The sequence below is a fragment of the Hypanus sabinus genome, chromosome 27, assembly GCF_030144855.1.
Source record: "Hypanus sabinus isolate sHypSab1 chromosome 27, sHypSab1.hap1, whole genome shotgun sequence".
NCBI lineage: Eukaryota > Metazoa > Chordata > Chondrichthyes > Myliobatiformes > Dasyatidae > Hypanus > Hypanus sabinus.
Window position 1 is genome coordinate 46347151 of NC_082732.1, and position 23752 is coordinate 46370902.

The following is a 23752-nucleotide window of genomic DNA, read 5'->3' on the forward strand; positions in this document are numbered from 1 at the left end:
ACCATAAGACACAGGAGCAGAATTAGGCCATTTGGCCATCAAGTCTGCTCCATGGCTGATTTATTATCCCTCTCAACCTCATTCTCCTGCCTTCTCCACGTAACTTTTGACACCCTGACTAATCAAGAACCTACAACCTCTAAACATACTCAATGACTCAGCCTCCACTGCCATCTGCGGCAGTGAATTCCACAGATTCACAGCCTTCTGGTTAAAGATATTCCTCATCTCTGTTCTAAATGTTGTCCTTCTATTCTGAAGCTGTGCCTCCTGGAGGTTCCTAGCTTTACCCACTATAGGAAACATCTTCCCTACATCCATTCTATCCGGGCCTTTCAATATTCAAAAGGTTTCACTGAGATCCCCCCTCCCATTTTTCTAAACTCCAACCAGTATAGGTCCAGAGCCATCGAACATTCCCAAAATCATCCTTGTGAACCTCTTCCGGACCCTCTCCAATGCTAGCACGTCTTTCCTTAGATAAGGGGCTCAAAACTGCTCATAATACAAGTGTGGGCTGACAATTAAAGACTCATCATTACATCCTTTGATTACGTTAAGGGTAGGTGTAAAATATCTTGACTATGGGTCTCCCTGACCCAGTACAAAATGGGCAGGATAAATTCACAGAATATGCCAGAATTGAACAGTTACAACAGGGAGTAGTAATGCCAAGATCAGATCGAACTCGGGAGCAGCCTGACATTCACTTATTGCTGATGCGCAATGACTATGAGATCCCGTGAAGGATCTGGGCAGTTCCCAGCAATAGAACTGCATGATGTCAGTAACCACTTTATCACAGAGAAGTTGAAACTTCTGCTCAATACTGAAACTGAGGAACAAGACACAGCTGGAGTCTGTTTAACTCAAAGCTACAGCAGCTTTCAAACAGTCCCTGTACATGGCTGGTGTAAGAGAACCCTCCCCATGGGTGTCAGATCCCATTTCAGTGCCACTCACCAAGAACAGAACACAATATCCTTCCAAATGGCCACAGAAACTGGATTGTACTCAGCCACCTGGTGACCAAATAGCAGTTGACGGAAACAAGATCAGGGGCACTTACGTCAATGTGCTGATTTGTACACAAGATGCAGAAAAAACTCAGCAAGTCAGGCATCATTGCGGAGGGAGGGTCAGTTGCAGGCATCCACTTCAATTCAACTTACAATTCTAACAAGGCCTCCCCACTGCAACAATGCAGTAGCTTTAAGATTGAGGGACAACACCTCATTCCATCTGACTAACTTCCAACCTAATAGCATCAAGATCGATTTCCCTAACTTCTGGTAATTTCTCCCCCCTCCTTCCCTCTATCTTTTTCCATTACCCATTCTGGTTACCCTCTCACCCCTCCTCAAAGTTCAAAGTAAATTTCATTATCAAAGTACATGTACCATGTTTCCATATACAACACCAAGATTCATTTTTCTGTTGGCATACTCATCAAATAGATAAAATAATAACAACAGAATCAATGAAAGATTGCCTGACTACGACATTCAACCAGTGCAGAAGACAAAAAAACTGTTGCAAGTACAAAATGAAGAAACAACAATAGTAAATATATAAACAATAAATAATAAGAGCATGAGATGAAGGGTCATTGAAAGTGAGTGGCACTGGAGCTGTGCTTAGCCACACAGCTGTAAGTGTAATGTGAGTAGAACAGGGGGCTAAGCACACGGCCTTGTGGTGCACCTGTGCTGATGGAGATTGTGGAGGAAATGTTGTTGCCAATCTGAACTAACTGAGGTCTGCAAATGAGGAAATCCAAAATCCAATTGCACAAGGAGGTATTGAGGCCAAGGTCGTGGAGCTTATTGATTAGTTCTGAGGGAATGATGGTATTGAATGCTTGCTCTAGTATCCTTACCACCAACTCAACCTGCAAGTTTACCTTCAGAGAACTCTGCACAAGGACTCCCAATTCCTATGCACATTTGATTTTTGAATTTCCTCCGGTTAGAAAATAGTCAATGCCAGCAGTTCCTAACCTGGGGTCCATGGCCGCCTCGGTTAGAGGTAAGGGTCCATGGCATAAAAAAAGGTTGCTAACCCCTGGAATATGGCTTTATTCTGTCCACCAAACGCATGAACATACACTTCTCTACACTATATTCCATATGTCATTTCTTTTCCCTTTCTCCCAATCTGTCTTAAGTCCTTCTGCAGACTCCCTGCTTTCTCAGCACCATCTGCCCTTCCACTTATCTTCATATCATCTGCAAACTTGGCCAAAAAGCCATCAATTCTGTCATCCAAATCAATGACATATAGCTTGAAAACAAGCAATCCAAACACCAACCCCTGTAAAACACCACTAGTCACTAGCAGCCAACCACAGAAGTCCTCCTTTATTTCCAATCTTTGCCTCCTGCTAGTCAGCCAATCTTCTATTCATGCCAGTACCTTTCCTGTAATACCACGGGGTCTTATCTTGTTAAGCAGCCTCATGTGCAGCAGCTTGTTAAAGCCTTTCTAAAACTCCATCTACACAACATCCATCAGTTCTCCCTTGTTTATTCTGCTTGCTACTTCTTCAAAAAATCCCAACTTATTTGTCAAGCCAGATTCTGGATTTCCAACAGCCATGGTTGCCTCATCCTCTCTTTACAATACTTCTTCATCTTTGGCATGTATCTATCGTGCCCCCAGAAACTTCTGTGTGGTTTGTTAACACAAATGATGCATTTTTCTGTATACTATGATGGCTACTTTATTAGCTATAGGAGTGAAACCTGGTGTGGTCTTCAGCTGCTGTAGCTCATCCACTTCAAAATTCATCATCTCCTACATTCATATATGTTCTTCTGCACAACATTGTTGAAATGCGTGGTTATTTGAGTTACTGTCACCTTCCTATCAGCTTGATAGGAACTAATCTGGCCATTCTCCTCCGACCTCTCTCATTAACAAGCCATTTTTGCTTACAGAACTGCCACTAACTGGATTTTTAAAAAATTTTGGCATCATTCTCTGTAAACTCTAGGGGCTGCTGTGCACGAAAATTCCAGGATATCAGTAGATACTCAAACCACCCAGTCTGGCACCAACAATCATTCCACAGTCAAAGTCACTTAGATCACATTTCTTCCCTATTCTGATGTTTGTTCTGAACAACAACTGAATCTCTTGACTATGTCTACGTGCTTTTATGCTTTGAGTTGCTGCCATATGATTGGCTGATTAGATATTTGCATAAGGAGCTGGTGTACAGGTGTAGTGTGGCACTGAGGGTACATGTGATAAATAAGTGAATCTGATTGTGACTAGTGGACAAAAAATAAATTAATATGAACAATGGATGTGCACAGAAGTGGTGTACAGTAATTCGAACAAACTCAGTTCTGATGGTTTCTGTTGGTTTTGGAATGCCCTCACTCACATTATTGCAACAGTTATTCATATTTCATGATTTCATAACCAGTTTGGCGATGAGTCAATCTACTTCACTCCACATCCAATTCATATTCATCTTTAATTGCAACAAGACATTCAGTGTTGTTTCCATTAACAACCAATATGCCTGAAGATGTGCTGGAGGCAGCCCGCAAGTGTGGCCACATATTCTGGCACCAACATAACATACCCACAACAAAACTAGGCAACAGCTAAACCGACACCTCATCCACCGACTCACACAGGGTTACAACTCCAAGACAGGCCTCAACAGCTAAACCAGCTCCTTTCCCACCGACCCACACAGGCTTACAACCCTAGGACAGGCCTCAACAGCTAAATCAACTCCTTTCCTGACCACACGGGCTTACAACTCCAGGACAGGCCTCAACAGCTAAACCGGCTCCTTTCCCATCCACCCAGAGAAACACACAGGCTTCCAACCCCAGGACAGTCTTAACAGCTAAACCAGCTCCTCTCCTACGCACACAGGCTTACAACCGCAGGACAGGCATCATCACCTCTCCCAACTCCTCTCCCACCCACCTCCACACACAAACACACAGGCTTACAACCCCTGGAAAGGCCTCAACAAGTAAACCAGCTCTTCTCCCACCCACCTACAGAAACACACAGGCTTCTAACATCAGGACAAGCCTCAACATCTAAACCAGCCCTTCTCCCACCGAACCACACAGGTCTCTAACCCTAGGACAGGCCTCAACAGCTAAACCAGCTCCTCTCCCAACATACAAGCATGTAGGCCTCCTCTGGGCCTCCAGTCCCTGACCCTGATCTCTCAGACTTGTAGACACCTTATCCATCTCCTCTGCACTCCCACAGATTGAGAGGCAGCAAATGTAACACCACAGAGAGGAGGTGGAGAGGATCAGGGAACAAGCCAAATTGAGTTTACTCACAGCATCTGCAGAATTTCTTGTGCTTAACTTGAGTTTATCATCAGGTACACAAGTACAGTGAGTTACAGAACAATACTCCGGCCCAGTTCATCTTGCTACATAAATTCTAGACTGTAATTCTCTCAGAAAACAGGTCTTTGCTAAATGATATTTGGTGAGGTTCCAACTGCTTGAGATAAAGTGATGTGGGTTCATGTGGCAGAGAATTAAATAAATATTTTAAAGACAAAACTTTGTGGGAAAAAGCAGGAGAAATTATACTTTAAAATATAGAGGAAATTAATGGTGATCAGTCCCGAGGAGCTGTGTTCCCCACTGTGAGCAAAGTGCCACTGAGATGGTGGGCATACTGTCAGTACATCTTGCAAAAATATCATTAATTGGAGCTTCCACAGATTGAGAGGTAACAAGTGTTTGACCATGGAAAGGAGAGAGTAATAACCCAAGTTTATTTTTTGTGTTGCTCAAGATTTCCAGCATCTGCAGAACCTCTCAAGTTTATTGTCAGGTGCCCAAGTACCAGCAAGGTACAAGGACAATGAAAATCCGTAGCCCAGTTTATCTTACGTGAATAAAACAGGAAATTCTGGAGTGTACTGTTAAGGAAAAATTAACAGGACATTTAGAAAATAATAAAAAGGTCTAAGTCAACATGGATTTATGAGAAGAGGAAGCCTGTTTGACAAATCTGTTTTTGTATAAATGAGGCTGTGGCTAACATAGGCATGAGTGAAACAAGATGGCCAGCAGAGGGTCACTAACAAACTGAGGAGAAAAAGTAATCAGAGTAGTGTGTTGATGTGAATTGGTTAATGGACTGAAAATGTGAGGAATGAAAGAGTCATATTTGGGCAGGCCAAACAGATGCTGGGATTAAAATAGGTCCCCAGATGTTCAGTCTACAGAAGTTAAGTGTATTATATCCAAACTTAGAGAGAATACAAAGATGGGTACAAGCAGAGGCTTTAGCGGTGGGACAAAAGTGGTAATATAATCAGGTTAAGAGAAAGGGTAGGCACACAGCCGATGAACAGAGCAGAAAACAAAGTCCCTTTAATACTCCCTGATTAATGACTTTAGGAGGAGGAAACTAGAGGTCCATGAGCCAGTCCTCATCAGGGGAGCAGATGTGGAAAGGGTCAGCAACTTCAAATTCCTCAGTATTATCATTTCAGAAGATCTATCCTGGCTCCAGCACATAAGTGCCTCTACTTTCTTAAATGTTTGCGAAAGTTCAGCATATCATCTTAAACTTTGATAAACTTCTATAGATGTGTAGTGGAGAGTGTATTGACTGGCTGCATCACAACCTGGTATGGAAACACCTGAACAGAAAATCCAACAAAAAGTAGTAGTGGATATGGCCCAGTCCATCACAGGTAAAGCCCTCCCTGCCTTTGAGCATATCTACATGGAGCACTGTCGCAGGAAAGCAGCATCCATCTTCTGGGACCCTCATCACCTGGGCCACACTCTCTTCTCACTGCTGCCATCAGAAAGTAGGTACAAGAGGCTGAGGACTCACACCACCAGGTTCAGGAACAGTTATTACCACTCAAACATCAGGCTCTTGAATTAGAACCAAGTTTGTTATCACCAGCATGTATCGTGAAACTTGTTAACTTAGCAGCAGCAGTTCAATGCAATGCATAATATAGAAGAAAAATAATAAAGAAAAAAATTACTGTTTATGTATATTGAATAGATTAAAAAACATGTAAAACCAGAAGTAATATAAAAAGTGAGGTAATGTTCATGGGTTCGATGTCCATTTAGGAATCGGGTGGCAGACAGGAAGAAGCTCCTGAATCACTGAGTGTGTGCCTTCAGGCTTCTGTATCTCCTACATGATGGTAACAGTGAGAAAAGGGCATGCCCTGGATGCTGGAGGTCCTTAATAATGGACGCTGCCTTTCTGCGACATTACTCCTTGAAAATGTCCTGGGTACTTTGTCGGCTACTACCCAAGATAGAGCTGACTAGATTTACAACCCTCTGCAGCTTCTTTTGGTCCTGTGCAGTAGCCCCTCCATACCAAACAGTGATGCAGCCTGTCAGAATGCTCTCCACAGTACATTATAGAAGTTTGAGTGTATTTGTTGACTTGCCAAATCTCTTCAAGCTCCTAATATAACCATATAATCACAGCACGGAAACAGGCCATCTTGGCCCTCCTAGTCTGTGCCGAACCCTTAATCTCACCTAGTCCCACCTACCCGCACTCAGCCCATAACCCTCCACTCCTTTCCTGTCCATATACCTATCCAATTTTACCTTAAATGACACAACTGAACTGGCCTCTACTACTTCTACAGGAAGCTCATTCCACACAGCTATCACTCTTTGAGTAAAGAAATACCCCCTCGTGTTTGCCTTAAACTTCTGCCCCCTAACTCTCAAATCATGTCCTCTCGTTTGAATCTCCCCTACTCTCGATGGAAACAGCCTATTCACGTCAACTCTATCTATCCCTCTCAAAATTTTAAATACCTCGATCAAATCCCCACTCAAACTTCTATGCTCCAATAAATAGAGACCTAACTTGTTCAACCTTTCTCTGTAACTTAATTGCTGAAACCCAGGTAACATCCTAGTAAATCGTCTCTGCACTCTCTCTAATTTATTGATATCTTTCCTATAATTCGATGACCAGAACTGCACACAATATTCCAAATTTGGCCTTACCAATGCCTTGTACAACTTTAGCATTACATCCCAACTTCTGTACTCAATGCTTTGATTTATAAAGGCCAGAGTTCCAAAAGCCCTCTTCACCACCCTATCTACATGAGACTCCACTTTCAGGGAACTATGCACAGTTATTCCTAGATCTCTCTGTTCCTCTGCATTCCTCAATGCCCTACCATTTACTCTGTATGTTCTATTTGGATTATTCCTGCCAAAATGTAGAACCTCACACTTCTCAGCATTAAACTCCATCTGCCAACGTTCAGCCCATTCTTCTAACCGGCATAAATCTCCCTGCAAGCTTTGAAAATCCACCTCATTATCCACAACACCTCCTACCTTAGTATCATCGGCATACTTACTAATCCAATTTACCACCCCATCATCCAGATCATTTATGTATATTACAAACAACATTGGGCCCAAAACAGATCCCTGAGGCACCCCGCTGGTCACCGGCCTCCATCCCGATAAACAATTATCCACCACTACTCTCTGGCATCTCCCATCTAGCCACTGTTGAATCCATTTTATTACTCCAGCATTAATACCTAACGACTGAACCTTCTTAACTAACCTTCCATGTGGAACTTTGTCAAAGGCTTTGCTGAAGTCCATATAGACTACATCCACTGCCTTACCCTCGACAACATTCCTCGTAACTTCTTCAAAAAATTCAATAAGGTTTGTCAAACATGACCTTCCACGCACAAATCCATGCTGGCTACTCCTAATCAGATCCCGTCTATCCAGATAATTATTAATACTATCTCTAAGAATACTTTCCATTAATTTACCCACCACTGATGTCAAACTGACAGGTCTATAATTGCTAGGCTTCCTCCTAGAACCCTTTTTAAACAATGGAACCACATGAGCAATACGCCAATCCTCCGGCACAATCCCCGTTTCTAATGACATATTAAAGATCTCCGTCAGAGCTCCTGCTATTTCTACACAAACTTCCCTCAAGGTCCTGGGGAATATCCTGTCAGGACCTGGAGATTTATCCACTTTTAAATTTCTTAAAAGCGCCAGTACCTCCACCTTTTTAATTGTCATAGGTTCCATAACTTCCTTACTTGTTTCCCACACCTTACACAATTCAATATCCTTCTCCTTAGTGAATACCGAAGAGAAGAAATCATTCAAAATCTCTCCCATCTCCTTCGGTTCCACACATAGCTGACCACTCTGATTCTCTAAGGGGCCAATTTTATCCCTCACTATCCTCTTGCTTTTAATATAACTGTAGAAACCTTTCGGATTTACTTTCACCTTATTTGCCAAACCAACCTCGTATCTTCTTTTAGCTTTTCTAATCTCTTTCTTAAGATTCCTTTTACATTCTTTATATTCCTCGAGCAATTCCTTTACTCCATGCTGCCTATATCTATTGTAGACATCCCTCTTTTTCTGAACCAAATTTCTAATATCCCTTGAAAACCATGGTGCTCTCAAACCTTTAACCTTTCCTTTCACCCTAACAGGAACATAAAGATTCTGTACCCTCATAACTTCACCCTTAAATGACCTCCATTTCTCTATTACATCCTTCCCATAAAACAACTTGACCCAATCCACTCTCTCTAAATCCCTTTGCATCCCCTCAAAGTTAGCCTTTCTCCAATCAAAAATCTCAACTCTAGGTCCAGTCCTGTCCTTCTCCATAATTATATTGAAGCTAATGCTATTGTGATCACTGGACCCGAAGTGCTCCCCAACACATACATCTGTCAGCTGACCTATCGCATTCCCTAACAGGAGATCCAACACTGCCCCATCTCTAGTCGGTACTTCTATGTATTGTTGCAAAAAACTATCCTGCACACATTTCACAAACTCTAAACCATCCAGCCCTTTTACAGAATGAGCTTCCCAGTCTACGTGTGGAAAATTAAAATCTCCCACAATCACCACCTTGTGTTTACTACAAATATCTGCTATCTCCTTACACATTTGCTCTTCCAATTCACGCGCCCTATTAGGTGGCCTATAATACACTCCTATCAGTGTTACTGCACCTTTCCCATTCTTCAATTCCACCCAAATGGCCTCCCTAGAGGAGCTCTCTAATCTATCCTTCCAAAGCACCGCCATAAGATTTTCTCGGACAAGCAATGCAAAACCTCCTCCTCTGGCCCCTCCTACTCTATCACACCTGAAGCAACTAAATCCAGGAATATTTAGTTGCCAATCACACCCTTCCTGCAACCATGTTTCACTAATAGCTACAACATCATAATTCCAGGTATCAATCCACGCTTTAAGCTCATCCACCTTTCTTACAATGTTCCTAGCATTAAAATAGATACATTTAAGATACTCTCCATCTCCTCCTCTCTTTCCATCCCTAACAATGCATTCAAATTTATTATCCTTTTCTTTCCTCTCCCCTACATCTTCGGGCTGAGCGCATCCCTTCTCCATCACCTGCCTTTCCTCCCTCACACACTGTCTATTTACTTGCTCCACTGGTGAACTAACCTTCTCTCCCATAGTCTCCTCAAATAGTCTCCCGCCCCCCCCATCTTACTAGTTTAAAGTCCGCCCTGTAGCCCTAGCAAACCTCCCCGCTAGGATATTGGTCCCCCCACGATTCAAGTGTAACCCGTCTTTCTTGAACAGGTCACTCCTGCCCCAGAAGAGGTCCCAATGATCCAGAAACTTGAATCCCTGCCCCCTGCTCCAATCCCACAGCCACGCATTCATCCTCCACCTAATTCTGTTCCTACTCTCACTGTCGCGTGGCACAGGCAGTAATCCCGAGATTACTACCTTTGTGGTCCTTCTTCTTAACTGCCTTCCTAACTCCCTATACTCTCGTTTCAGGACCTCTTCCCTTTTCCTTCCTATGTCATTGGTACCTACATGTACCACGACCTCTGGCTCTTCACCCTCCCACTTCAGGATATCTTGGACGCGATCAGAAATGTCCCGAACCCTGGCACCAGGGAGGCAAATTACCATCCAGGACTCCCGATCACCTCCACAGAACCGCCTGTCTGAACCCCTGACTATCGAGTCCCCTATTACTATGGACCTCTTTCTTCTAACCCTACCCTTCTGAGCTACAGGGCCGTCCTCTGTGCCGGAGGCTTGGCCACTGTCACTCCCACCAGGTAGGCTGTCCCCCCCAACAGTACTCAAACATGAGTACTTATTGTCAAGGGGTACAGCCACTGGGGTACTCTCTAGTACCTGCCTCTTCCCCTAATGAAGTATAGTCACTGTCTTGCCTTGTTTATATCTGCATCGATATGTTGGGACCAGGTTAGGTCCTCAGAGATCTTGACCCCCAGGAACTTGAAACTGCTCACTCTCTCCACTTCTGAGCCATCGATGAATATTGGTATGTGTTCCTGCATCTTACCCTTCCTGAAGTCCACAATCAGCTCTTTCATCTTACTAATGCAACACCACTTCACTAGTTGGCATATCTCACTCCTGTACGCCCTCTGGTCTCCATCTGAGATTCTACCAACAATTCTACCGTCAGCAAGCTGATGACTGGACACAGTTGCCACAGAGGGGACAAACCATTGTTCCCACAACCTATGGACTTACTTTTAACGACTCTTAATCTCAAGTTCTCAATATTCATTGTTTTTTTTTTCTCTTTCTGTTTATATTTCCACAGTCTGTTGTGGTTTTTTTGCACATTGGTTGTCTCTGATTTTAAACCTCCGCTGCTTTGTGACCATACCTGCCCATGGGAAAGGCTTCGGGAGTAAGCCCTGAGAAAGAAATCTGGAGCCGGGGTCTCTGAGGCAGTTTGATGTTATTTACAACTTCACTCTGACAACCTCTGCACAGAGTCTTGTCATCTTCAGAAGTTTTCTGATGACTCTGCCATAGTTGGATGCATCAGCAAGGGAGATGAGGCTGAGTACAAGGCTACGGTGGGAAACTTTGTCACATGGTGCGAGCAGAATCATCTGCAGCTTAATGTGAAAAAGACTAAGGAGCTGGTGGTGGACTTGAGGAGGGCTAAGGCACCGGTGACCCCTGTTTCCATCTAAGGGGTCAGTGTGGACATGGTGGAGGATTACAAATACGTGGGGATATGAATTGACAATAAACTGGACTGGTCAAAGAACACTGAGGCTGTCTACAAGAAGGGTCAGAGCCATCTCTATTTCCTGAGGAGACTGAGGTCCTTTAACATCTGCCGATGTTGAGGACGTTCTACGAGTCTGTGGTGGCCAGTGCTATCATGTTTGCTGTTGTGTGTTGGGGCAGCAGGCTGAGGGTAGCAGACACCAACAGAATCAACAAACTCATTCGTAAGGCCAGTGATGTTGTGGGGGTGGAACTGGACTCTCTGACGGTGGTGTCGGAAAAGAGGATGCTGTCCAAGTTGCATGCCATCTTAGACAATGACTCCCATCCAGTACTGGTTAGGCACTGGAGTACATTCAGCCAGAGACTCATTCCACCGAGATGTAACACTGAGCATCATAGGAAGTCATTCCCACCTGTGGCCATCAAACTTTACAATTCCTCCCTTGGAGTGTCAGACACCCTGAGCCAATAGGCTGGTCCTGGACTTATTTCCAATTGGCATAATTAACTTATTATTACTTAATTATTTATGGATTTATATTGCTATGTTTCTACACCATTCTCGGTTGGTGCGGCTGTAACGAAACCCAATTTCCCTCGGGATCAATAAAGTATGTCTGTCTGTCTGTCTCTGCGACAACACTGGTGCCAAGCTGTACATAAGTGACATGGAGGGGGGGAACCCGCTGCATGGGCAACAGCCAGTTCTTCAAATCTTCCTGCCCCAGAAAGGACACAGTCCACCAGAGGAACAAACCCATGATCTCCTGGGATCAACCGCTGTCTCCTAACTACTACCGGTTGTTGTCCTTCTTGTTGGGTGAAATCTTTCATTGATTCTATTGTGTTTCTAGTATCAACTGTGAGTGCCCGCAAGAAAATGAATCTCGGTTGTATTTAGTGACATACATATACTTTGATAATAAATTTACTATGAAATTTGAACAACAGTAAGAGGATCAAGGAAAGAGTATTCACCATCTACACAAGTATTAGGAATTTGCTATGGTCTTTGTTGGTCAGGGTGGGACAGGCAACAAAAACACCATTCAACAATATAAAGAACTACATAAAATACACAATTAGACGTTAAAGTATGGATATGGAATAAAGCTAAGCATTATTCTGAGTGGTGAGAGTTTGAAAGGTTCGCAGAAATGCATGAATCGCTCGAATTCATAAAACACAATTAGGTGGCAAATGGGATGTTGGGCTTTAGTATAAGAGGATTTGAGGGCAGCAATGCGGACATCTTGACCCCACTGGAACTTTATGCCCAAGTCGAGTTGCCCCATCCATGAAACTACACGGTGTTGACAGAGAGTACAGTGAAAGGTCGCCAGAGCCATTCCTCACACGGCACCGAGGTCACTCTCCAAACTTGCTCATGCTAACAAGAGGCGATCTCATCCTCAAATAGCGGTTACAGGCTGCAATCATACCACCGACCGCGTGTGGCAGGGAGCGGCTCACGGGTCATTCCCATACGACAAGCAGGACCCTTCAACACAAACCCCAAAGTGACAGCGGCGGGAAGGGGGAGATAGCAGAGCGCGATGGGTCGAGTGGTTCAAGTGCACTGTCTCTCCGCTGGCTGCTCCCTAACAATCTCGGACCAAACCTAATTAGACATAATTTAAGAACCAGCGATTCAGAGCCACAGATCAGCCCTGGACAGAGGAAACCGTCGGTATCTGGCCCGGGGACAGCGACAGGGCCGGCTCCCATACCCACCGCCCGCGACAGGGATAGGGCTGGCTCCCACACTCCCGGCCCCGGGACACTGTCATCTCCACCGCTCCCCCGAGACGCAACGGCTCCTCACCTGGACACCTTGCTGGTGATGAGGGCAGGGGACGCGGACAGGCTTCGACATTTGGCTCTGCCCCTGAGCCGGGAGCCCAGTCCGCTGTCCAGCTCCATCTGCCGGGGCTCGGATACGGCCCCGGTTAGAGTTCCGGGGCTTCCCTGTTCCATCCGGCGGCCAAGATCACAGTGACAGACCCCGGCCCAGGCTGCCGGGGCCCAGCTCCATACCGCGTCGGTGATTAGCCGAACGGGACCTGAACCAACCAATGGCAGTGCGCGACGACTGGTTCCATTCGTCAATGTATCAAACGACGGCCGTTGCGCCGCCAACGTCGGCCTCTGATTGGTTATTCCTCTTGCCAAGGACTACCGTAATACTCCGAAACTCCACGGAGCAAACAGTGTTTGCTGTAAAACCCACAGCGGCCGTGGGCAATTGCCCACCAGCCCGTCCCGCGCTGCCAGCCCGCTCCGATCCACTCGCTGCACGCCATAGGGAAAGCTACGTGGGTATGGGGTTATCAGAAAGTATAGCAGAGGCTGGGGGTCTGCATCGCCAGGGCACCGGAGTCTGCGGTCGCTTCTTATGCTTGAGAGGATTGGTATATCACCAAAGACTCGCAAATTTCTACAGGGCATCAAAAGGTATGGCGAGAAGGCAGTTGTATGAGGTTGAGTAGAATCCAGGATCGGCCATGATGGAATAGTGGAGCAGACTGGATGGGCTGAATGGCCTAATTCTGCTCCTATGTCTTATGGTCTTAAGATCTTACAGATGTACCAAGGAGAGTACTGTATTCTAACTGATACCATCACTGACCGGTATAGGGGACTACTGCACAGGATCGAGAAAAAGCTGCAGAAAGTTGTAAACTCAGCAAGCTTCATCATAGGCACTAGCCACCATTGATGACTCCTTCAAAAGCCAATGCCTCAAAGTTTTTTTTTCAAAAACTCCAAGTAAAATATCAGAGTGCATACAGGTCACCACATAATATCCCTGAGATTCTTGTTTCCTACAGACACACTTAGCAGATCTATAGATGAAGAGTCCTTAAAGTGAGACCATCAGTTGTGGGAACGTGGAGTTATCCCATTTTGTTAGAGCCTGATGGTTGAGGAGTAGTAACTGTCTTGAACCTGGCAGTGCGAGTCCTGAGGCACCTATACCTTCTACCTGATGACAGCAGTGAGAAAAGAGCATGGTCTGGGTGGTGAGGATCTTTGATGATGGATGCTGCTTTTCTACGGCAACATTTCATGCAGATGTGCCGAATGATGTGAGGGCTCCACCTGTGAAGTACTGGGCTGAATCCACTACCCTTTGCAGAATTAAACAGAGATGGCATCCATCCATCATTAAGGACCCCCATCACCCTCCTCTCATTGCTACCATCAGGGAGAAGGTTCAGGAGCCTGAAGGTTCATACTCAACAATTCAAGAAGAGCTTCCCCACTGTCAGCAGATTTTACATTAAACCTCAATATTTTTCCTCTTTTTACACTAATTAAGTAATTTTAGATATACTTCTTACTGTAATTTATAGTTTTTTTATTATTATGCATTGCACTGTACTGCTGCTGCCAAACAAATTTCATAACATATGCCAGTGATATTAAACCTGATTCTGTGGGCTGAGTTCAGGGGCACTACCCAGGGGTCAGAGGTGGCCAATGCAATACAAGTTCAAAGTACATGTATGTCACCATATGCAACCCTGGGATTCTTTTCACAGTAAGCAGAAAGAAACAAAAAAATACGAAGTAATAATAATAATAAATTAGCAATCAATGTCAAGAACATGAGATCAAGAGCCCTTGAAAGCAATTCCAACGGGAACAGTTCATTGCTTGAGTGAGTGAAGTTATCCCCACTGGTTCAAAAGCCTGGTTGCTGAGGGGTAACAACTCTTCCTGAACCTGTTGATGTGAGTCCTGAGACTTCTGTATCTCCTTCCTGATAGCAGCAGCAAGAAAAGAGCTTGTCCTGGGTGGTGGGGGTCCTTGACGATGGATGCTGCTTTTCTGTGACAGCACTCCAAACAGATGTGCACAATGGTGGGGTGGGTTTTATCCATAATCGACTAGACCATATGCACAAATACCAGTGAATAACTCGCAGGTTGATTTGGACCCCTGAGTGGTGGGGAGATGTGCAGGAACAGGCATTAACTACATCCTTTAGGTTTGCATAGGGAAATCGTGGGAAGGGGAGTGGTTGGCTGTGAGAAAATGTGGGGTGGGGGATGATAAGTGTACCATTGATGTTGGCTGTAATGACACCCCAAAGGCTGCTGGGTTTTTTAAATTATGTACAAGTGGTTGTATTGGGGAGGAGGTACAAGAGCTTGAAGATCCACATTCAGTGTTTCAGGAACAGTTTCCTTCCCTCCACTATCAGATTTCCGAATGGACAATGAACACCACCTCATTATTCACTTGTACTGTTCGTTTATTTAAAAAATTATGGTAATTTTATATCTGTGCACTGTGCTGCTGCTACAAAACAACACATTTTACAGCGTATAAGTCAGTGATAACCTGTTTCTGGTTCTGCAGTGGTGGGGGGAAGGGGAGAATGTATTTACACAAAATGGAACGCAGTAAATAGCAGGGAGAATGTTGTAGAACAGAGACATCTAGTGCAGGTATATAGTTATATAGGTTAATAGGTTGGGGTCCAGCACACTCCTCCCTGAATTGACTTGACACAAACAATGGATTTCATTGTGTGTGACAAATAAAACTAATCTTTATCTTTGTAGCTCCCTGAAAAAGGCAACACAGGTAGACAGATGTACCGTGGAGAGCATCCTAACTGGTTACATCTCCATCTGGTACAGAGGGGCCACTGCACAGGATCAGAAAAAGCTGCAGAAAGTTGTTGTTACGCCTGTGCCCAATTCTGAGGGGCCGAAGGGTCCAAAGTAGCCCCTTCCTTTTTGAGAATCGCAAGATCGCTATTAATTCAGGTCAGGAGACCCAGGAAATGAGAGAGAGACGTTTGGAATGTCCTGGCCCTCAGCGATACAAAGCCACGGAAAACGGCCATGGACTCTTGGAGACGGAATTGTGTATTGAGTACTGTACTTCATGGAAGCCCTCAGGGAATGATCAGAGGGGGTTGGTTGAGGGATTGCATCATCCCAACCTGATTGACATCTGAGACCCTGTGAGTCAGAATAAAAGAGGATCTGGGGAACAGCCCCTTTATACACACCAGAAGAAACGCTAGAACTCCTGTAACAGCGTAATAGCGACAGTCGGTGGAAAGCCCACGTGCGTCCTTTTCCATTTGCCTCGGAATTGGTGGGCCTTACCACAGAAGAATGGCTTTAGCTAAAACAAAGGAGAAATCAGCCCCAATGACTCTCGAAAGATTGACATCATAAAAAGAATGGGCAAGTTTTAAACTTTCTCTCTCTTGACTCCAACCAAAGGCTGCAGCCTGCATGAACTTGAGTGACTTTTTTATTTCCATCAGACAATACATTATCCCCTGGACAATGACAGAGCTATTTCTTAGTGATTATTATTATTATACCCGCGCTTTTAGACTTAGTGACGACGTATATTATCGGTATGTTTGCATTGATATTCTTTTTGTGTATTTTTATCAATAAATACTGTTAAAAATAGTACCATCAGACTTCAACGGACCTCCCTATCTTTGCTGGTAAGTGACCCAGTTACGGGGCTATGTAACATTGTAAACTCAGCCAGATCCATTATGGGCACTGGCCTCCCCACTAGAGAACATCTTCGAAAGGCGATGTTTCAAAAAGGCAGCATCCATCATTGAGGACCCCCATCACCCAGGACGTGCTCTCTTCTCATTACTACCGACCAGGGAGTAGGTATGGGAGCCTGAAGACACACAATCAGTGATTTAAATACAGCTTCTTCCCCTCTACCATTGAATTTCTGAATGGACAATAAACCCATGAACACGACCTCATTATTAATTTTTCTTTGCTCTCCATTTCCACTACTTATTTAATTTAATGTTTTATATATTACTCATTGTAATTTATAGATATTTTATTATTATGTATTGCATTGTACTGTCGCTGCAAAACAACAGATGTCACAACATATGCTGGTGATATTAAACCTGATTCTGGTTCTGATTCCAAACAGGGTGGTGAAGAAGGTGTTTGGCCTGCTTGCCTTCACTTCTCAGAATATGGAGTTCAGAAATTGGGATAACATGTTACAGTTGTACAAGGTGTTGGTAAGGCCACACTTGGAGTATGATCAAGCAACACATACAAAATACTGGTGGAGCATGATGTTCAGTTTTGGTGACCAGTGGTGTGCCACAGGGATTTGTTCTGGGACCCCTTCTCTTTGTGATTTTTATAAATGACCTGGATGAGGAAGTGGAGGGATGGGTTAGTAAATTTACTGATGACACAAAGCTTGCCTAGATAGGTCATCTCCCTCATCAGTATTGGGTATTCCTGGTGCTAAGGGGAATAACCACAGGGGACCCTGCACTGACTTCTTTCTTCCTTAACCTCTCTTGGTGTTCCCATCTACTCCCTGAATTCTGCACTCTGGGTGGAACCACCTGCTCAGAAGTCATATTTATCAATTGCTCTGCTCCCGGATGATCCTAAATTCATCCAGCTCCAGCTCCAGCTTCTTAGTGTGGTCTTTCATGAGCTGGAGTTGGCTGAACTTCCTGCAGGTGTAGTCATCAGGGAGACTATCAGGTTCCATGAATTCCCACATCCTACAGGATTCCACTGCCATATCTGACATCCTACAATGGACAACCAACATCAAATCTCCTTTTTCTTTGGTCCCAGCCTCTTCTCGTCGAAGCCTGATGCTCCTACTCTCACCACCGGTCCACCCCCCAAAATGGCTGCCCCATTTATCCCTTCTGTACTTTTATTTAATTCACAGTGCTCTGCTCTCCTTGCTGATTGGTCCTCTAGAGACTCTTCTTCAGGACTGGAAAAGAAGGGGGCAGAAGCCAGAATGAGAAGGTGGGGGAAAGGGGAAGGAGTACAAGCTGGCAAGTCCAGAATAGGAGAAGGAGGGTGGAGGTGAAAAGCTGGGAGGTGACAAGGCAAAGTAATCTTATTCTCAAAATATGTATGTGTCACAATATACTACCCTGAGATATGAATGTTACTGTATAGCTGAGTACATACAGTATATATCACTATATATTGCCCTGAGATTCACTTTCTTGCAGATATTTACAGGAAAGTAAAGAAAAACAATAGAATTTGTAGAAAAACTATACACAAATAAAGACCGACAAACAGCCAATGTGCAAAAGAAGATGAATTACGCAAACTTAAAAATAAATAGACAGTACTGAGAACAGGAGTTGTAGGTGAGTTTGTAGGTTGTGGAATCAGTTCAGTGTTAAGGTGAGTGAAGATATCCTCAAAAGTTCAGGAGACTAATGGTTGCGGTGTAATAACTGATCCTAAACATGGTGGTGTGGGACCTGAGTCTCCAGCCTTAGCCTATATCAACACTGTCTTCATTTACATATCGGCTGGAGACTGTGCAGGAAATAACACAAGGTCTGGTCAAAATGAGTCACACAACCAGAACTTAACCCGGCCACCGAGGACATAAAGCCAATTACACAGGTACCCTGGCCACCATAGAGATAAAGCCAGTGACACAGGTACCCTGGCCACTTTGAACATAAATCCAATGACAATCCTGCTTGACAAATGTACTGAAGTTCTTTGAGAATATAATGAGTGTAGTGGATAGAAGGGAACAGATGAATGTTATTTACTTGGATTTCCAGAAGGCTTTCGATAAGATGCCAAATAAAAGACTTATCCATAAGATAAAGATGCATAGAGTTGGGGGTGATGTGTCAGCATGGATAGAGGATTGGTTAACTAATAGAAAGCAGAGAGTTGGAATACATGGGTGTTATTCTGGTTGGCTATCAGCGGTGAGTGGTGTACCACAGGGGTCAGTGGTGGGCCTGTTACTGTTCACAATATGCATTAATGATCTGGAAGAGGGGACCGAGTATAATGTGTCTAAGTTTGCTGATGATACTAAACTGAGTGGAAAAGCTAATTGCACAGAAGATACGGAGAGTCTGCAGAGAGATATAGATAGGTTAAGTTAGTGGGCAAGGGTCTGGCAGATGGAATACAATGTTGGTAAATGCGAGGCCATCCACTTTGGAAGGTAAAATGAAAGAGCAGATTATTATTTAAATGGTAAAAAATGCAGCATGCTGCTGTGCAGGGGACTTGGGAGTACTTGTGCATGAATTACAAAAAGTTGGTTTGCAGGTGTAGCAGGCTATCAAGAAGGCAAATCGAATGTTGGCCTTCATTGCTAGAGGAATTGAATTTAAGAGCAGGGAGGTTATGCTGCAACTGTACAGAGTACTGGTGAGGCCGCACCTGCAGTACTGCATGCTGTTCTGGTTTCCTTACTTGAGGGAGGATATAATGATTTTAGAGGCAGTGCAGAGGAAATTCAACAGGTTGATTCCAGAGATGAGGGGATTAGACTATGAGGAGAGACTAAATTGCCTGGGACTGTACTCACTGGAATTCAGAAAAATAAGAGGAGGTTTTATTGAAACATATAAAATTATAAAAGGGACAGATAAGATAGAGCCAGCAAAGTTGTTGCCATTGGTAGGTGAGACTAGAACTATTGACTGGTTTTTCCCTTCCATAGATGCTGCCTGACCTGCTGAGTTCCTCAAGCATTTTGTGTGTTACTCACTGTTGGCCACACGGGCTTTCTGCTCCACCTGACTCTGCTTTTCATTTCATCACTAGGTACTTGGTCAAACAGAGTCTGGTTCGTGCATTGCCCATGAGGAGGGCACCTGAATCTCTGGAGCAGAGCATTGACCCCTCTGCTTCCTGATGATCCAACAACATAAAACTTGAGGCTCCCCCTCTCCATTCACACTTGCTACTTCTGCTCTGTGGCTTCTGAAGACTTCACTTGGCCAGAGTTGATGTGGTCTAACACCCCTGATTTTGGACAGCGTAGAGGTTCCTGTCTCCTGACAATTTGACACTTTGTCATTAGACATGGACCAACATTGTGATATCTCTTGTCATAACCACACTTGATAGAAATTGACTCCATTAATGTCTCTCTTCTCCTCCTTCCCTTGGGCAGAAGATATAAACGTCTGCAATAACATGCCACCAGGCTCAAGGACAGCTTCTACCCCCATTGTTATAAGACTATTGAATGGTTCCCTTGTACAATAAGATCAACTCTTGACTTCACAATCTTTCACTTTATTAGAGTCACAGAAAGCTACAGTACAGAAACAGGCCCTTCAGCCCATCAAGACCATGCTGAAACCATTTAAACGAGTTATTCCTATTGACCTGCACCGGGACCATTGCCCTCCATACCCCTATCATCCATGTACCTATGTAAACTTCTCTTAAACTTTGAAATCAAGTTCACATGCACCACTTGTGTTGGCAGATTGTTCCACACTTTCACCAACCTCTGAGTGAAGAAGTTTCCCTTCATGTTCCTCTTAAACTTTTCACCTCTCATCCTTAACCCATGACCTGTGGTTGTAGTCCCAACCAACCTCAATGGGAAAAGCCTGCCTTCATTCACCCTATCTATACCACTCATAATTTTGTACACATCTATCAAATCTCCTCTCAATCTTCTCTGTTCAAGGAATAAAGTCCTAATTTATTCAATCTTCCCTTATAACTCAGGTCCTCCAGACCCAGAAACATCCTTGTAACTTTTCTCTGTACTCTTTAAACCTTATGTACATTTTTGCTGTAAGTAGGTGGCCAAACCTGTGCACAATACTCTAAATTACACTTCCCTAATGTCATATACAACTTCAATATAACATCCCATCTTCTGTACTCAGTACCTTGAGTTATGAAGACCAATGTCCCAAACACTCTCTTAACAACCCTATCTATCTGTGTTATCACTTTCGATTAATTATGAACCTATATTACACTGTGTAAGAGCTACTCTGGTTGGTCCTACTGAAGTGCAACATCTTGCATTTGCCTACATTAAGTTCCATCTGCCATTTTTCCAGCTGGTCCAGATCCCTCTGTAAGCCATGATAGCCTTTCTGGCTGTCTACTACTCCCCCAGTCTTGATGTCATCCACAAATTTGCTGATCCAGTTAACCACATAATCATCAAGATCATTTATATAGATGACAAACAACAATGGACTCAGTGCCAATCCCTGAAACAATCCACTAGTCACAGGCCTCCAGTCAGAGAGGCAACCATCCACTACCACTCTGGCTTCTCCCACAAAGTTAGTCTAATCCAATTTACTACCTCATCTTGAATGCTGAGCAAATGAACCTTCTTGACCAATCTCCCATGAGGGACCTTGTCAAATACCTGACTGAAGTCCATGTAGACAACCTCCACTGCCTTGCCTTCATCAACTTTCTTGGTAACTTCCATGAAAAACTCTGTAAGATTGGTTAGGTTAGACATAACCTACTACGCACTAATCAGTCATGTCTATCCAAGTTTATTATCTATCCAGTCCCTTAGAATACCTTCCAATAACTTTCCCACTACTCACTGGCCTATAACTTCCTGGTTTATTTTTAGAGCCTTTCTTGAACAGCAGAACAACATTGGCTATCCTCCAGTCCTCTGGTACCTCACCTGTTGCAAATGATGATTTAAATATCTCTGCTAGGGCCCCAGCAAATTCTGCACTTGCCTCCCGTAGGGTCAAAGGGAAAGGTAACACCTTGTCAGGTCCTGGGGATTTATCCACCATAATCTGCCTCAGGAGAGCAAACTCTCCACCTCTCAAATCTGTATATGGTCCATGAACTTGATGCTGCTTTGCCCCACTTCTATTGACTTTGCGTCCATCTCCTGAGTAAAAGGAGAAGCAAAATGTTTATTTAAGATCTCCCCCATTTGTTTTGGCTCCACACATGGATTACCATTCTGATCTTCAGAGGACCAATTTTTTCTCCTCCCATCTGCACTGCACTTTCTCAGTGGCTTCTATCCATAGACTCTGTCTATACTTCTGACTGCCTCAGTACAGCAGCCAGTTTAATGAAAAACCACCACCTTCTCCAGACATTCTCTCTCACCCCCTTCCATCAGGCAGGCAGCATGTGCCACCAGGTTCAAGGACAGCTTCTACTCCACTGTTGTCAGATTATTGAATGGGCCTCTTGTGCAATATGATGGATTCTTGACCTCATAATCCAACTCTTTATGACCTGCACTCTTTTGTTTACCTGCACTGCACTTTCTCTGTAGCTGTTACACATTCTGTTATTGTTTTACCTTGTTCTACCTCAATGCACTGTGTAATGATTTGATCTGTATGAACAAGCTTTTCACTGTATCTTGGTACTTAATAAACCAATTCCAATCTTTATCCTGACACCCTCACTTCTCCCCTCTTAGTCCTGATGCACGGACTCCACACGAAACATGGATGATTACTCTCCCTACAGAGGCCGCTCAGCTCACTGAGTTCCTGCAACAGACTATGTGTGGCTCATTGATCACATAACCTTTAGAGTTTATCACCACAGTAACCCCTATTCTACCCAACAGAGACATCCCCCCAACTTTTCTGCCTCGACTCTCTCATTCCCCACCCCTGGAGACTCCATCGAAGTTGGGTCTGGCCACCTGCCAGTACTGGGAAAGCAGTGAGTTGAGAGGGTCATGGGTGCCTGCTTACTCAGTGATGCCCACAAATACAGTCAAAAGTTCAGAATAAATTTATTATCTAAGTACATATATGTAAGACCATAAGACATAGAAGAATTAGGCCATTTGGCTCATCATGTCAGCTTCACCATTCCATCATGGCTGATTTGTTATTGCTTTCAGCCCCATTCTCCTGCCTTCTCCCCATAACCTTTGGCTCCCTGATTAATTAAAAACCTATTAACCTCTGTTTTAAATATACCAATGACTTGGCCTCCACAACCATCTGTGGCAATGAATTCCACAGATTCACCACCCTCTGGCTAAAGAAATTCCTTCTCATCTCTGTTCTAAATGGACATCCCTCTATTCTCAGGCTGTGCCCTCTGGTCCTAGACTCCCCCACTATAGGAGATGTCCTCTCCACATCCACTCCATATGGGTCTTTTAATATGTAATAGGTTTCCATGAGATCCCCCTCAGTCTTTTAAGCTCGATCGAGTAGAGGCCCACAGCCATCTAACGCTCCCCATATGTCACCATTTACTACCATGAAATTCTTTATTCTTGCAGGCATTCGCAACTGAACAAAGAAATACAATGGAAAACTACAAAGACTGACAACCAACGTACAAAAGAAAAGGAACTGCATGTACATTAAAAAGTAAATAAATAATATTGAGAACATGATTGTAGAGTCGTTGAAAGTGAGTTTGTGGGTTGTGAATCAGTTCAGAGTTGAGGTGAGTGAAGTTTTATCCCCTTTGGTTCAAGAGCCTGATGTTGAAGGGGAAAATTGTTCCTGAACCTGGCGTGAGTCCTGAGGTTTTGCACATGGAGGATGTTCCATCCCACAGCCCAGGGACACCCGGTTATCGGACAGACTTTCCTCGGTAGTGACTGGGGATGTCCCCTACCCACCCTCTGTCTTTCTGGGGCAACGGAAGCTCCCGCCCAGAAACCTCCTCCGATTTGCAAACAGATTATTGCAAATTTCGCAAATCCATCGGTTAGCTTTTCTGGCAGAGAGTTGGGCCAACCGATTCTCCGGGAACAGAAGGGGGTAAGATCGCCAGTCACAACGCGGATGGGACTGGAATTTGGCGCAGGAAATGCAGTTCCGCTAACTCGGCGAGGTTGGCCTCGATCATGCTGCCCACCTGCAGCCGCCAGAGGGAGCAGCTGAGCAGGTT

General features: G+C 44.2%; 1 protein-coding gene across 2 annotated transcripts in view; it reads right to left on the reverse strand.

Annotated features, from left to right (window-relative positions):
• Positions 1-13172, reverse strand: part of nadka (NAD kinase a) — a 122471-nt gene extending 109299 nt beyond the window's left edge. For both annotated transcript variants that reach the window (XM_059952418.1, XM_059952417.1), the window contains exon 1: positions 12904-13172. In XM_059952418.1, the coding sequence (XP_059808401.1) occupies positions 12904-13055 (152 nt within the window). In that variant the 5' untranslated portion in view covers positions 13056-13172. The remainder of the gene's footprint in view (positions 1-12903) is intronic.
• Between the last annotated feature and the right edge of the window lie 10580 nt (positions 13173-23752).